The sequence below is a fragment of the Oncorhynchus gorbuscha genome, linkage group LG09, assembly GCF_021184085.1.
Source record: "Oncorhynchus gorbuscha isolate QuinsamMale2020 ecotype Even-year linkage group LG09, OgorEven_v1.0, whole genome shotgun sequence".
Lineage (NCBI taxonomy): Eukaryota > Metazoa > Chordata > Actinopteri > Salmoniformes > Salmonidae > Oncorhynchus > Oncorhynchus gorbuscha.
Genome location: NC_060181.1, coordinates 11,843,372 through 11,855,760, shown reverse-complemented (window position 1 = coordinate 11,855,760; position 12,389 = coordinate 11,843,372). Strand labels below are relative to the sequence as shown.

The window sequence follows — 12,389 nt, the reverse complement described above, 5'->3', positions numbered from 1 at the left end:
ATTAGAAAGGCCTGCTCACAGAAGTGTTTTAGGGAGCGTTTGACAGTGATGAGGGGTGGTCGTTTGACTGCGGCTCCGTGGCGGATACAGGCGATGAGGCAGTGATCGCTGAGATCCTGGTTGAAGACAGCAGAGGTATATTTGGAGGGCCAGTTGGTCAGGATGACGTCTATGAGGGTGCCCTTGTTTACAGAGTTAGGGTTGTACCTGGTGGGTTCCTTGATGATTTGAGTGAGATTGAGGGCATCTAGCTTAGATTGTAGGACTGCCGGGGTGTTAAGCATATCCCAGTTTAGGTCACCTAACAGAACGAACTCTGAAGCTAGATGGGGGGCGATCAATTCACAAATGGTGTCCAGGGCACAGCTGGGAGCTGAGGGGGGTCGGTAGCAGGCGGCAACAGTGAGAGACTTGTTTCTGGAGAGAGTAATTTTCAAAATTAGTAGTTCAAACTGTTTGGGTATGGACCTGGAAAGTATGACATTACTTTGCAGGCTATCTCTGCAGTAGACTGCGACTCCGCCCCCTTTGGCAGTTCTATCTTGACGGAAGATGTTAGGACTGATAGGACTGCTAGCTAGCTAGATATGAGCTGCTAGATAGATAGAACTGCTAGCTAGGACTGCTAGCTAGATAGGACTGCTACTTAGATAGGACTGCTAGCTAGATAGGAGCTGCTAGCTAGATAGGACTGCTAGCTAGATAGGACTGCTAGCTAGATAGGAGCTGCTAGATAGATAGGACTGCTAGCTAGATAGGACTGCTAGCTAGGACTGCTACCTAGATATGAGCTGCTAGCTAGCTAGGACTGCTAGCTAGATATGAGCTGCTAGCTAGATAGGACTGCTAGCTAGATAGGACTGCTACCTAGATAGGACTGCTAACTAGATAGGAGCTGCTAGCTAGATAGGACAGGGCTCACTGCCCCTATATACTGTAGACTGGCCAGCTATGTAGACACAGTGGACCTAGGACACTCAGTCTCTGTCCGCTTGTACCCTTTCCCATCAAAGCGTAGACAGGTCAGCTCATATTATTTTGTTGGCAGACACACACGCTAGTCATTTGTTGAATGACTGAAATGATGCTCTCTCATAGGCTGTTGCCAGGGTTGATGGACCAAGCCCCCTTGGGTGTCTGTGAATAGCTGCTAGGAGCCAATCAGAGCAGCTGTAGGAGGTGGGCAGGGGCAGGGGGCGGCAGAGGACACATGCCAGATTAGAGAGGTTAAATAAAGGAGGGATTAAACACCTGAGACTCATCTCTTTATCTACCCTACTCACAAGCAGCTGACAGGAAGGGACCGAGGGACTGTGTGTGTGTGTGTGTGTGTGTGTGTGTGTGTGTGTGTGTGTGTGTGTGTGTGTGTGTGTGTGTGTGTGTGTGTGTGTGTGTGTGTGTGTGTGTGTGTGTGTGTGTGTGTGTGTGTGTGTGTGTGTGTGTGTGTGTGTGTGTGTGTGTGTGTGATTTAGAGAGTGGGAGTGTGACAGAGTTATAAATAGATGCATGATGAAATACACATCTTAGAATCAACTGTTAATATTCTCCAATGACATTTAATGAACTACAGGACACAATACAAACCCTCCAACCCAAAAAGGCCTGTGGGGTTGATGGTATCCCACATGAAATGATAAAATATACAGACCACAAATTCCAATTGGCTGTACTAAAACTCCTTAACATCATCCTCAGCTCTGATATCTTCCCCGAGCAGGGATTAAACACCTGACACACTCATCTCTCTATCTACCCTACTCACAACTAGCTGACAGAGAAACTGTGTGTGTGTGTTTGTGTGTGTGTGTGTGTGTGTGTGTGTGTGTGTGTGTGTGTGTGTGTGTGTGTGTGTGTGTGTGTGTGTGTGTGTGTGTGTGTGTGTGTGTGTGTGTGTGTGTGTGTGTGTGTGTGTGTGTGTGTGTGTGTGTGTGTGTGTGTGTGTGTGTGTAGCAGTGTGTGATCAGTCTGATTTAGAGGTGGTGTGACAGAGTTATAAATAGAATCAATGTGACTTCTCCTCTGGCTTTAAAGTCCTTGAGTGTGTGTGTTCTCTTTAAAATGTTCCTCTCATGTAGCCTGTATAACCCCGGCCTGCCCAAAAGGGTTCTTTGGCCGTCCCCACAGGAGACCCCTTTTTGGTTCCAGGTAGAACTCTCTGCGAAAAGGGTTCTACATGGAACTCAAAAGGGTTCTACCTGTGTGTGTGTGTGTGTGTGTGTGTGTGTGTGTGTGTGTGTGTGTGTGTGTGTGTGTGTGTGTGTGTGTGTGTGTGTGTGTGTGTGTGTGTGTGTGTGTGTGTGTGTGTGTGTGTGTGTGTGTGTGTGTGTGTGTGTGTGTGTGTGTGTGTGTGTGTGTGTGTGTGTGTGTGTGTGTGTGTGTGTGTGTGTGTATGTGTGTGTGTGTGTGTAGTGTGTGTGTGTGTGTGTACCTGTCTGGCCACTCTCCTGGCCTCCCAGTAAGGTTTGGAGTCTTCTACAGCTCTGCCGATCCTCTTCACCTGCTCATCCAGCTTCACCGTGGCTTCCACCAGCACCGCGCGGAACCTCTGACGACAGTCCTACAGCCAGCCAGACAGCCAGCCAGCCAGCCAGCCAGCCAGCCAGCCAGCCAGCCAGCCAGCCAGACAGACAGACAGACAGACAGACAGACAGACAGACAGACAGACAGACAGACAGACAGACAGACAGACAGACAGACAGACAGACAGACACACACACACACACACACACACAAGTTAGTAAAACACCAACAAATCTCCAGGAACCTTATATGTGTCACATTCTATCCTGTTCTATTGTCACCATGACAACAGACAGAGTGTTCATCTATACACAGTGTCATGTTATATTGTCACCGTGACAACAGACAGGGTGTTATTCAGAGAGTATTGACACTGTATGAGTGTCCATGTAGCCATGTCTGTGCTGTTTTGTTTAGGAAGGTGTTTTCTCCTCTACATCCTGAGAACTGAGATAGTCAGGCTTTTTCCTCAAAAGAGCTGTGTCAATCTCAATACAACACTAACTCACTTAACCTAGCATGGTAACTTTACATGAATCTGATTCACATAGTTGGCACACAAGCATAAACACCACCAGTCTGCAGACAGGAACATTACCCCTCTATGCTGTTACATATTCGTGGAAATATTCCAGGGAGAATCCCTTCTCTCGGTCCCTGCGTCACAATGTCTAAAATTAGGGGCTGAGAAATGTCTCTCTCCCTGTCAAAGAGGAGTGTGTGTGTGTGTGTGGTGCCAACTATGTGAATCAGATTCATGTAAAGTTACCATGCTTACCACATGTCCCTGATTGTGATGGACAGTCCCACATTCCTGTAGGCTACTAATCTGTTCCTCGAAATAATCCCGTTGTTCCGCATTTGGGTATCTTAAATGTGGTCACCCTAGATTTAAGGGCTGTAACACCTGCATTTTGTCCCCAGAAAGGGAGGGGGTAGGAAGAGAGGAGGAAAAATGGAGGGGAAAAGAGAGGGGGAGAGATGGAGGGGGAAAGAGAGGGGGAGAGGTGGAGGGGAAAAGAGAGGGGGAGAGATGGAGGGAAAAGAGAGGGGGAGAGGTGGAGGGGAAAAGAGATTGGGAGAGGTGGAGGGGAAAAGAGAGGGGAGAGATGGAGGGGAAAAGAGAGGGGGAGACATGGATGGAGGGGAAAAGAGATGGAGGGGGAAATGGAGGGGGGGAGAGATGGAGGGGGAAAGAAAGATGGAGGGGGGAGAGATGGAGGGGGGAAAGATGGAGGGGGAAAGAGATGGAGGGGGAAAATGGAGGGAAAGGGGGAGAGATGGAGGGGGACATGGAGGGGGAAAGAGGGGAGGGGGAGACATGGAGGGGGAAAGGAGGGGGAGACATGGAGGGGGAAAGAGATGGAGGGGGAAAGATGGAGGGGAAAGAGGGGGAGAGATGGGAAAGAGATGGAGGGGGAAAGATGGAGGGAAAGGAGGGGGAGACATGGAGGGGAAAAAGATGGAGGGGGAAAGATGGAGGGGGAAAATGGAGAGAGAGGGGGGAGAGATGGAGGGGAAAGAGAGGGGGAGACATGAGATGGAGGGGGGAGATGGAGATGGAGATGGGGGAGAGATGGAGACATGGGGAAAGGGGAGACATGGAGGGAAAAGAGATGGAGGGGAGAGATGGAGGGGAAAGAGAGGGGGAGAGATGGAGGGGAAGGGGAGACATGGAGGGGAGACATGATGGGGGAAAGGGGAGGGGGAGACATGGAGGGGGAAGAGGGGGAGATGGAGGGGAAAGAGAGGGGGAAAGAGATGGGGAGAGATGGAGGGGAAAGAGAGGGGGAGACATGGAGGGAAGAGAGGGGGAGATGGAGGGGGGAAGAGATGGAGGGGAAAGATGGAGGGGGGGAGAGATGGAGGGGAAAAGAGGGGGAGACATGGAGGGAGAGAGAGGGGGAGAGATGGATGGGGGAAAGAGAGGGGGAGAGATGGAGGGGAAAGAGAGGGGGAGACATGGAGGGAGAGAGAAGAGAGGGGGAGAGAAGGAGGGCAAAAGAGAGGGCGAGAGAAGAGAGGAGAGAGAAGGGAGCATTGAGGGGAAACTAGCTTCCTGTGACATCATCACACTTCCTCAATAGTTTCTGCGGTTTCATGTTTCAATCAGGTTTCAAGTTTTTTTTAATGTCACATGCACAAGTACAGTGAAATGCCTTTCTTGCAAACTCTAACCCCAACAATACAATAATGAATAACAATGTAACACAAAAATAATAACACACAGGGGCAGGGTAGCCTAGTGGTTAGAGCGTTGGACTAGTAACTGGAAGGTTGCAAGTTCAAACCCCCGAGCTGACAAGGTACAAATCTGTCGTTCTGCCCCTGAACAGGCAGTTAACCCACTGTTCCTAGGCCGTCATTGAAAATAAGAATTTGTTCTTAACTGACTTGCCTGGGTAAATAAAGGTTAAATAAAGGTTAAATAAAGGTTAAATAAAGGTTAAATAAAAAACAACAAGAGGACCATGATAAAGTCATCATACTCTATACAGGGTCAATCAGGTCCAGTGTCATATTGACAATGCACAGGGATACTGGAGTGATGGTGGTAGATATGTAGAGGGGTAAGAGGACAGGGATACTGGAGTGATGGTGGTAGATATGTAGAGGGGTAAGAGGACAGGGATACTGGAGTGATGGAGGTAGATATGTAGAGGGGTAAGGGGACAGGGATACTGGAGTGATGGAGGTAGATATGTAGAGGTGACAGGGATACTGGAGTGATGGAGGTAGATATGTATAGGGGACAGGGATACTGGAGTGATGGAGGTAGATATGTAGAGGGGGGACAGGGATACTGGAGTGATGGAGGTAGATATGTAGAGGTGTAAGGTGACAGGGATACTGGAGTGATGGAGGTAGATATGTAGAGGTGACAGGGATACTGGAGTGATGGAGCTAGATATGTAGAGGGGTAAGGTGACAGGGATACTGGAGTGATGGATGTAGATATGTAGAGGGGTAAGGGGACAGGGATACTGAAGTGATGGAGGTAGATATGTAGAGGGGACAGGGATACTGGAGTGATACTGGAGTGATGGAGGTAGATATGTAGAGGGGTAAGAGGACAGGGATACTGGAGTGATGGAGGTAGATATGTAGAGGGGACAGGGATACTGGAGTGAGGGAGGTAGATATGTAGAGGGGACAGGGATACTGGAGTGATGGAGGTAGATATGTAGAGGGGACAGGGATACTGGAGTGATGGAGGTAGATATGTAGAGGGGTAAGGTGACAGGGATACTGGAGTGAGGGAGGTAGATATGTAGAGGGGTAAGGTGACAGGGATACTGGAGTGAGGGAGGTAGATATGTATAGGGGACAGGGATACTGGAGTGAGGGAGGTAGATATGTATAGGGGTAAGGTGACAGGGATACTGGAGTGAGGGAGGTAGATATGTAGAGGGGACAGGGATACTGGAGTGAGGGAGGTAGATATGTAGAGGGGTAAGGGGACAGGGATACTGGAGTGATGGAGGTAGATATGTAGAGGGGTAAGGGGACAGGGATACTGGAGTGAGGGAGGTAGATATGTAGAGGGGTAAGGGGACAGGGATACTGGAGTGATGGAGGTAGATATGTAGAGGGATAAGGGGACAGGGATACTGGAGTGAGGGAGGTAGATATGTATAGGGGACAGGGATACTGGAGTGAGGGAGGTAGATATGTATAGGTGACAGGGATACTGGAGTGAGGGAGGTAGATATGTATAGGTGACAGGGATACTGGAGTGATGGAGGTAGATATGTAGAGGGGTAAGGTGACAGGGATACTGGAGTGATGGAGGTAGATATGTAGAGGGGTAAGGTGACAGGGATACTGGAGTGATGGAGGTAGATATGTATAGTGGGAGTGATAGAGGTAGAGGGGTAAGGGGACAGGGATACTGGAGTGATAGAGGTAGAGGGGTAAGGGGACAGGGATACTGGAGTGATAGAGGTAGAGGGGTAAGGTGACAGGGATACTGGAGTGATGGAGGTAGAGGGGTAAGGGGACAGGGATACTGGAGTGATGGAGGTAGATATGTAGAGGGGTAAGGGGACAGGGATACTGGAGTGATGGAGGTAGATATGTAGAGGGGTAAGAGGACAGGGATACTGGAGTGATGGAGGTAGATATGTAGAGGGGTAAGGGGACAGGGATACTGGAGTGATGGAGGTAGATATGTAGAGGGGTAAGGGGACAGGGATACTGGAGTGATGGAGGTAGATATGTAGAGGGGTAAGAGGACAGGGATACTGGAGTGAGGGAGGTAGATATGTATAGGTGACAGGGATACTGGAGTGATGGAGGTAGATATGTAGAGGGGTAAGGTGACAGGGATACTGGAGTGATGGTGGTAGATATGTAGAGGGGTAAGGGGACAGGGATACTGGAGTGATGGAGGTAGATATGTAGAGGGGTAAGAGGACAGGGATACTGGAGTGAGGGAGGTAGATATGTATAGGTGACAGGGATACTGGAGTGATGGAGGTAGATATGTATAGGGGTAAGGGGACAGGGATACTGGAGTGAGGGAGGTAGATATGTAGAGGGGTAAGAGGACAGGGATACTGGAGTGATGGAGGTAGATATGTAGAGGGGTAAGAGGACAGGGATACTGGAGTGATGGAGGTAGATATGTATAGGTGACAGGGATACTGGAGTGATGGAGGTAGATATGTATAGGGGTAAGGTGACAGGGATACTGGAGTGATGGAGGTAGATATGTATAGGGGTAAGGTGACAGGGATACTGGAGTGATGGAGGTAGATATGTAGAGGGGTAAGAGGACAGGGATACTGGAGTGATGGAGGTAGATATGTATAGTGGGAGTGATGGAGGTAGATATGTATAGTGGGAGTGATGGAGGTAGATATGTAAGGTGACTAGGCATCAGGATATATGATAAACAGAGTAGCAGTATATGATGATTTTATGTGAGTGGGTGTGTGTGTGCAGTGTCAATGTGTGTGTGTTGAGCGAATGATGGAGTGAGTGTTTGTATGTGTGTTGGAGTATCAGTGTGCAGAGTGTGTAGGGCCCTGTGAGTGTGAAGGGCCCTGTGAGTGTGTAGGGCCCTGTGAGTGTGTAGGGCCCTGTGAGTGTGTAGGACCCTGTGAGTGTGTAGGACCCTGTGAGTGTGAATAGAGACGGTGCAAAAATACAAAGGTCAACCCCAGATAGCCCATGTAGCCATTTTGTTAGCTATTTAGTTCTATTTTTTTAAGCTATTTTGTTCTATTTTGTTAGCTATTTAGTTCTATTTAGTTAGCTATTTTGTTAGCTATTTAGTTAGCTATTTTGTTAGCTATTTAGTTCTATTTAGTTAGCTATTTTGTTAGCTATTTAGTTCTATTTAGTTAGCTATTTTGTTAGCTATTTAGTTCTATTTAGTTAGCTATTTTGTTAGCTATTTAGTTCTATTTAGTTAGCTATTTTGTTGGCTATTTAGTTAGCTATTTAGTTAGATATTTTGTTAGCTATTTTGTTAGCTATTTAGTTCTATTTAGTTAGCTATTTTGTTAGCTATTTAGTTAGCTATTTTGTTAGCTATTTAGTTCTATTTTTTTAAGCTATTTTGTTCTATTTTGTTAGCTATTTAGTTCTATTTAGTTAGCTATTTAGTTAGCTATTTTGTTAGCTATTTAGTTAGCTATTTAGTTAGCTATTTTGTTAGATATTTTGTTAGCTATTTTGTTAGCTATTTAGTTCTATTTAGTTAGCTATTTTGTTAGCTATTTAGTTAGCTATTTAGTTCTATTTTTTTAAGCTATTTTGTTCTATTTTGTTAGCTATTTAGTTCTATTTAGTTAGCTATTTAGTTAGCTATTTTGTTAGCTATTTAGTTAGCTATTTAGTTAGCTATTTTGTTAGATATTTTGTTAGCTATTTTGTTAGCTATTTAGTTAGCTATTTAGCAGTCTCATGACATGGGGATAGAAGCTGTTCAGGAGCCTGTTTTGGTGTCAGACTTGATGCACCGTCACCGCTTGCCGTGCGGAAGCAGAGAAAACAATCTATGCGTTGGTTGGTTGGAGTCTTTAATGATTTTCTTGGTCTTCCTTTCACACCTCCTGATATAGAGAGGTCCTAGATGGCAAGGAACTCTTCCCCGGGGAAGTACTGGGCTGTCCGCACCACACTCTGTAGCGCCATGCTATCGAGAGCGGTGCTATTCCCATGCCATACTGACTGTGTTGCAGCCAGTCAAGATGCTCTCAGTCGTACAGCTGTAGAACGTTTTTGAAGATTTGAAGGGCCCATGCCAAACCTTTTCAACCTCCTGAGGGGGAAAATGTGCTGTTGGGCCTTCTTCACAACTACGCTCGTTTGTGTAGACCATTTTAAGTTCTTAGTGATTTGGACACAGAGGAACTCTCGACCCGCTCCACCGCAGCCCCGTCGATGAGGATGGGGACGTGCTCGGACCTCTGTTTCCTGTAGTCCACAATCAGCTCCTTGGTCTTACTGACGTTGAGGGAGAGGTTGTTGTCCTGGCACCACACTGTCAGGTCATTAACCTCCTCCCTATAGGCTGTCTCATCGTTGTCAATGATCAGGCCTTACCACCGTAGTGTCGTCAGCAAACTTAATGATGGCGTTGGAATCGAGGCCTGGCCACGCAGTCTTGGGTGATGTCGTGGAAGATTCAGAATTTGTTGGTAACATATTTAAGATGTTTTATATTCATCAAATGTGTGTAAGTTACTTCTCATCAGAATGGTATTTTTGTATAATACTGTGGCGGGGTTGCAGTTATCTGTTCTATGTCAAGACTAAGTTGCATGGGCCACAGAGAGGGGAGAGGTCAAAGTGTCATCATGTGTAAACATATATTTTACTCCCTACCTTTCCCAGTGGGGAAAGGAGGGTTGCAGTGTCTGGAATCATTCTATGCTCCCTCTAATGTTGTTTCTATCTTAACCTATAGCCTCATTCTCCTCTCTGTGAGCTTGTCCAGGATTGTTTGTATTTAGGGTTGGTTGTATCTAAATGACAATTTGATATATGCCTGTTGATATGGAGGATTGGTTTATGGTTCTGGGGTTTGAGAAAGGAGACAAAGCTGAACGATGTATTATGTATATGCTGTCTGACTATGTGTGTTCTTTGCTATTAAAGGATCTCAGTTGCATTGTAAGGGGGCTCTCAGAGAATTCATGGAGAGACACTGAATTGATCTGAGAATCACAGGGTTGTGATAGAGCTCATATAATTAAAGATGGACTTTTATAACTAACTCTGACTTGTGTGTGTGGTTTGCTCCCATGATTTGGTAAATAGAGGAAATTTCCACGACAGTGAACAGGGAGTACAGGAGGGGACTAAACGCGCACCCCTGTGGGACCCCCGTGTTGAGGGTCAGCGTGGCAAGGTGATGTTGCCTACCCTCACCACCTGGGGTCGGCTCATCAGGAAGTGCAGGATCCAGTTTCAGAGGGAGGGGTTCAGTCCCATGATCCTAAGCTTGGTGACGAGCTTGGAGGGGACAACGGTGTTGAACTCTGAGCTGTAGTCAATGAACAGCATTCTCACATAGGTGTTCCTCATATCTAGGTGGGTGAGGGCAGTGTGGAGAACAATTGAGATCGCATCGTCTATGGATCTCTTGGGGGCGGTATGCAAGTTGGAGTGGGTCTGGGATGATGAAGTTGATGTGTGCCATAACCAGCCTCTCAGAACACTTCATGGATGACGGAGATATGAGGTATCTGTGACATTCACTGAGGAGCAATGTTTACAATAAACATGCTGATAGTTTGTCTCTCTGGAAAAGAACACCTGTTAAATCAGTGATCTGAAACATGTTTAACCCAATACTGACCGATGAACTCCTGATGTTGAAACGTAGCTTCCTGAAGTTGTTCTTGTGTTCCACCAAGCCAATGTCTCGAACCACAGTCCCTGACCCCTGGTCCCTGGTCCCTGGCCCCTGACCCCTGGTCCCTGTCCCCTGTCCCCTGTCCCCTGACCCCTGGCCCCTGGCCCCTGGCCCCTGACCCAGTCTTAAAACAGGACCCAACAATACTGTGCTTCCTAACAGTAATCCAAATGTCTTTCTAATAGCTGCTGCTCAGAGAGCGAGAGTAGACCTAGGGTTTAAAGGTCAGACAGCAAGACAGAGAGAGAGAGTAGACCTAGGGTTTAATGGTCAGACAACAAGACAGAGAGAGAGAGTAGACCTAGGGTTTAATGGTCAGACGGCAAGACAGAGAGAGAGAGTAGACCTAGGGTTTAATGGTTTAGGGTTTAATGGTCAGACAACAAGACAGAGAGAGAGAGTAGACCTAGGGTTTAATGGTCAGACAACAAGACAGAGAGAGAGAGTAGACCTAGGGTTTAATGGTCAGACAACAAGACAGAGAGAGAGAGTAGACCTAGGGTTTAATGGTCAGACAACAAGACAGAGAGAGAGAGTAGACCTAGGGTTTAATGGTCAGACAACAAGACAGAGAGAGAGAGTAGACCTAGGGTTTAATGGTCAGACAACAAGACAGAGAGAGAGAGTAGACCTAGGGTTTAATGGTCAGACAACAAGACAGAGAGAGAGAGTAGACCAAGACAGAGAGAGAGAGTAGACCTAGGGTTTAATGGTCAGACAACAAGACAGAGAGAGAGAGTAGACCTAGGGTTTAATGGTCAGACGGCAAGACAGAGAGAGAGAGTAGACCTAGGGTTTAATGGTCAGACAACAAGACAGAGAGAGAGAGAGAGAGTAGACCTAGGGTTTAATGGTCAGACAACAAGACAGAGAGAGAGAGAGAGAGTAGACCTAGGGTTTAAAGGTCAGACGGCAAGACAGAGAGAGTGAGAGAGAGTAGACCTAGGGTTTAATGGTCAGACGGCAAGACAGAGAGAGAGAGAGAGAGTAGACCTAGGGTTTAATGGTCAGACAACAAGACAGAGAGAGAGAGTAGACCTAGGGTTTAATGGTCAGACAACAAGACAGAGAGAGAGAGTAGACCTAGGGTTTAATGGTCAGACGGCAAGACAGAGAGAGAGAGTAGACCTAGGGTTTAATGGTCAGACAACAAGACAGAGAGAGAGAGAGAGAGTAGACCTAGGGTTTAAAGGTCAGACGGCAAGACAGAGAGAGAGAGAGAGAGTAGACCTAGGGTTTAATGGTCAGACAACAAGACAGAGAGAGAGAGTAGACCTAGGGTTTAATGGTCAGACAACAAGACAGAGAGAGAGAGTAGACCTAGGGTTTAATGGTCAGACAACAAGACAGAGAGAGAGAGTAGACCTAGGGTTTAATGGTCAGACGGCAAGACAGAGAGAGAGAGTAGACCTAGGGTTTAAAGGTCAGACAACAAGACAGAGAGTGAGAGTAGACCTAGGGTTTAATGGTCAGACGGCAAGACAGAGAGAGAGAGTAGACCTAGGGTTTAATGGTCAGACAACAAGACAGAGAGAGAGAGTAGACCTAGGGTTTAATGGTCAGACGGCAAGACAGAGAGAGAGAGTAGACCTAGGGTTTAATGGTCAGACAACAAGACAGAGAGAGAGAGAGAGAGAGAGTAGACCTAGGGTTTAATGGTCAGACAACAAGACAGAGAGAGAGAGAGAGAGTAGACCTAGGGTTTAAAGGTCAGACGGCAAGACAGAGAGAGAGAGAGAGAGTAGACCTAGGGTTTAATGGTCAGACGGCAAGACAGAGAGAGAGAGAGAGTAGACCTAGGGTTTAATGGTCAGACGGCAAGACAGAGAGAGAGAGTAGACCTAGGGTTTAATGGTCAGACAACAAGACAGAGAGTGAGAGTAGACCTAGGGTTTAATGGTCAGACAACAAGACAGAGAGAGAGAGTAGACCTAGGGTTTAATGGTCAGACAACAAGACAGAGAGAGAGAGTAGACCTAGGGTTTAATGGTCAGACGGC

General features: G+C 47.0%; 1 protein-coding gene across 13 annotated transcripts in view; it reads right to left on the bottom strand.

Moving 5' to 3' along the window:
• The window catches only part of LOC124043169 (SH3 domain-binding protein 5-like), a 49,545-nt gene that overhangs the window by 20,530 nt on the left and 16,626 nt on the right, over positions 1–12,389 (bottom strand). For all 13 annotated transcript variants that reach the window (XM_046361428.1, XM_046361434.1, XM_046361429.1 and 10 more), the window contains exon 3: positions 2,429–2,557. In XM_046361428.1, coding sequence (XP_046217384.1) covers positions 2,429–2,557 — 129 coding nt within the window. The remainder of the gene's footprint in view (positions 1–2,428; positions 2,558–12,389) is intronic.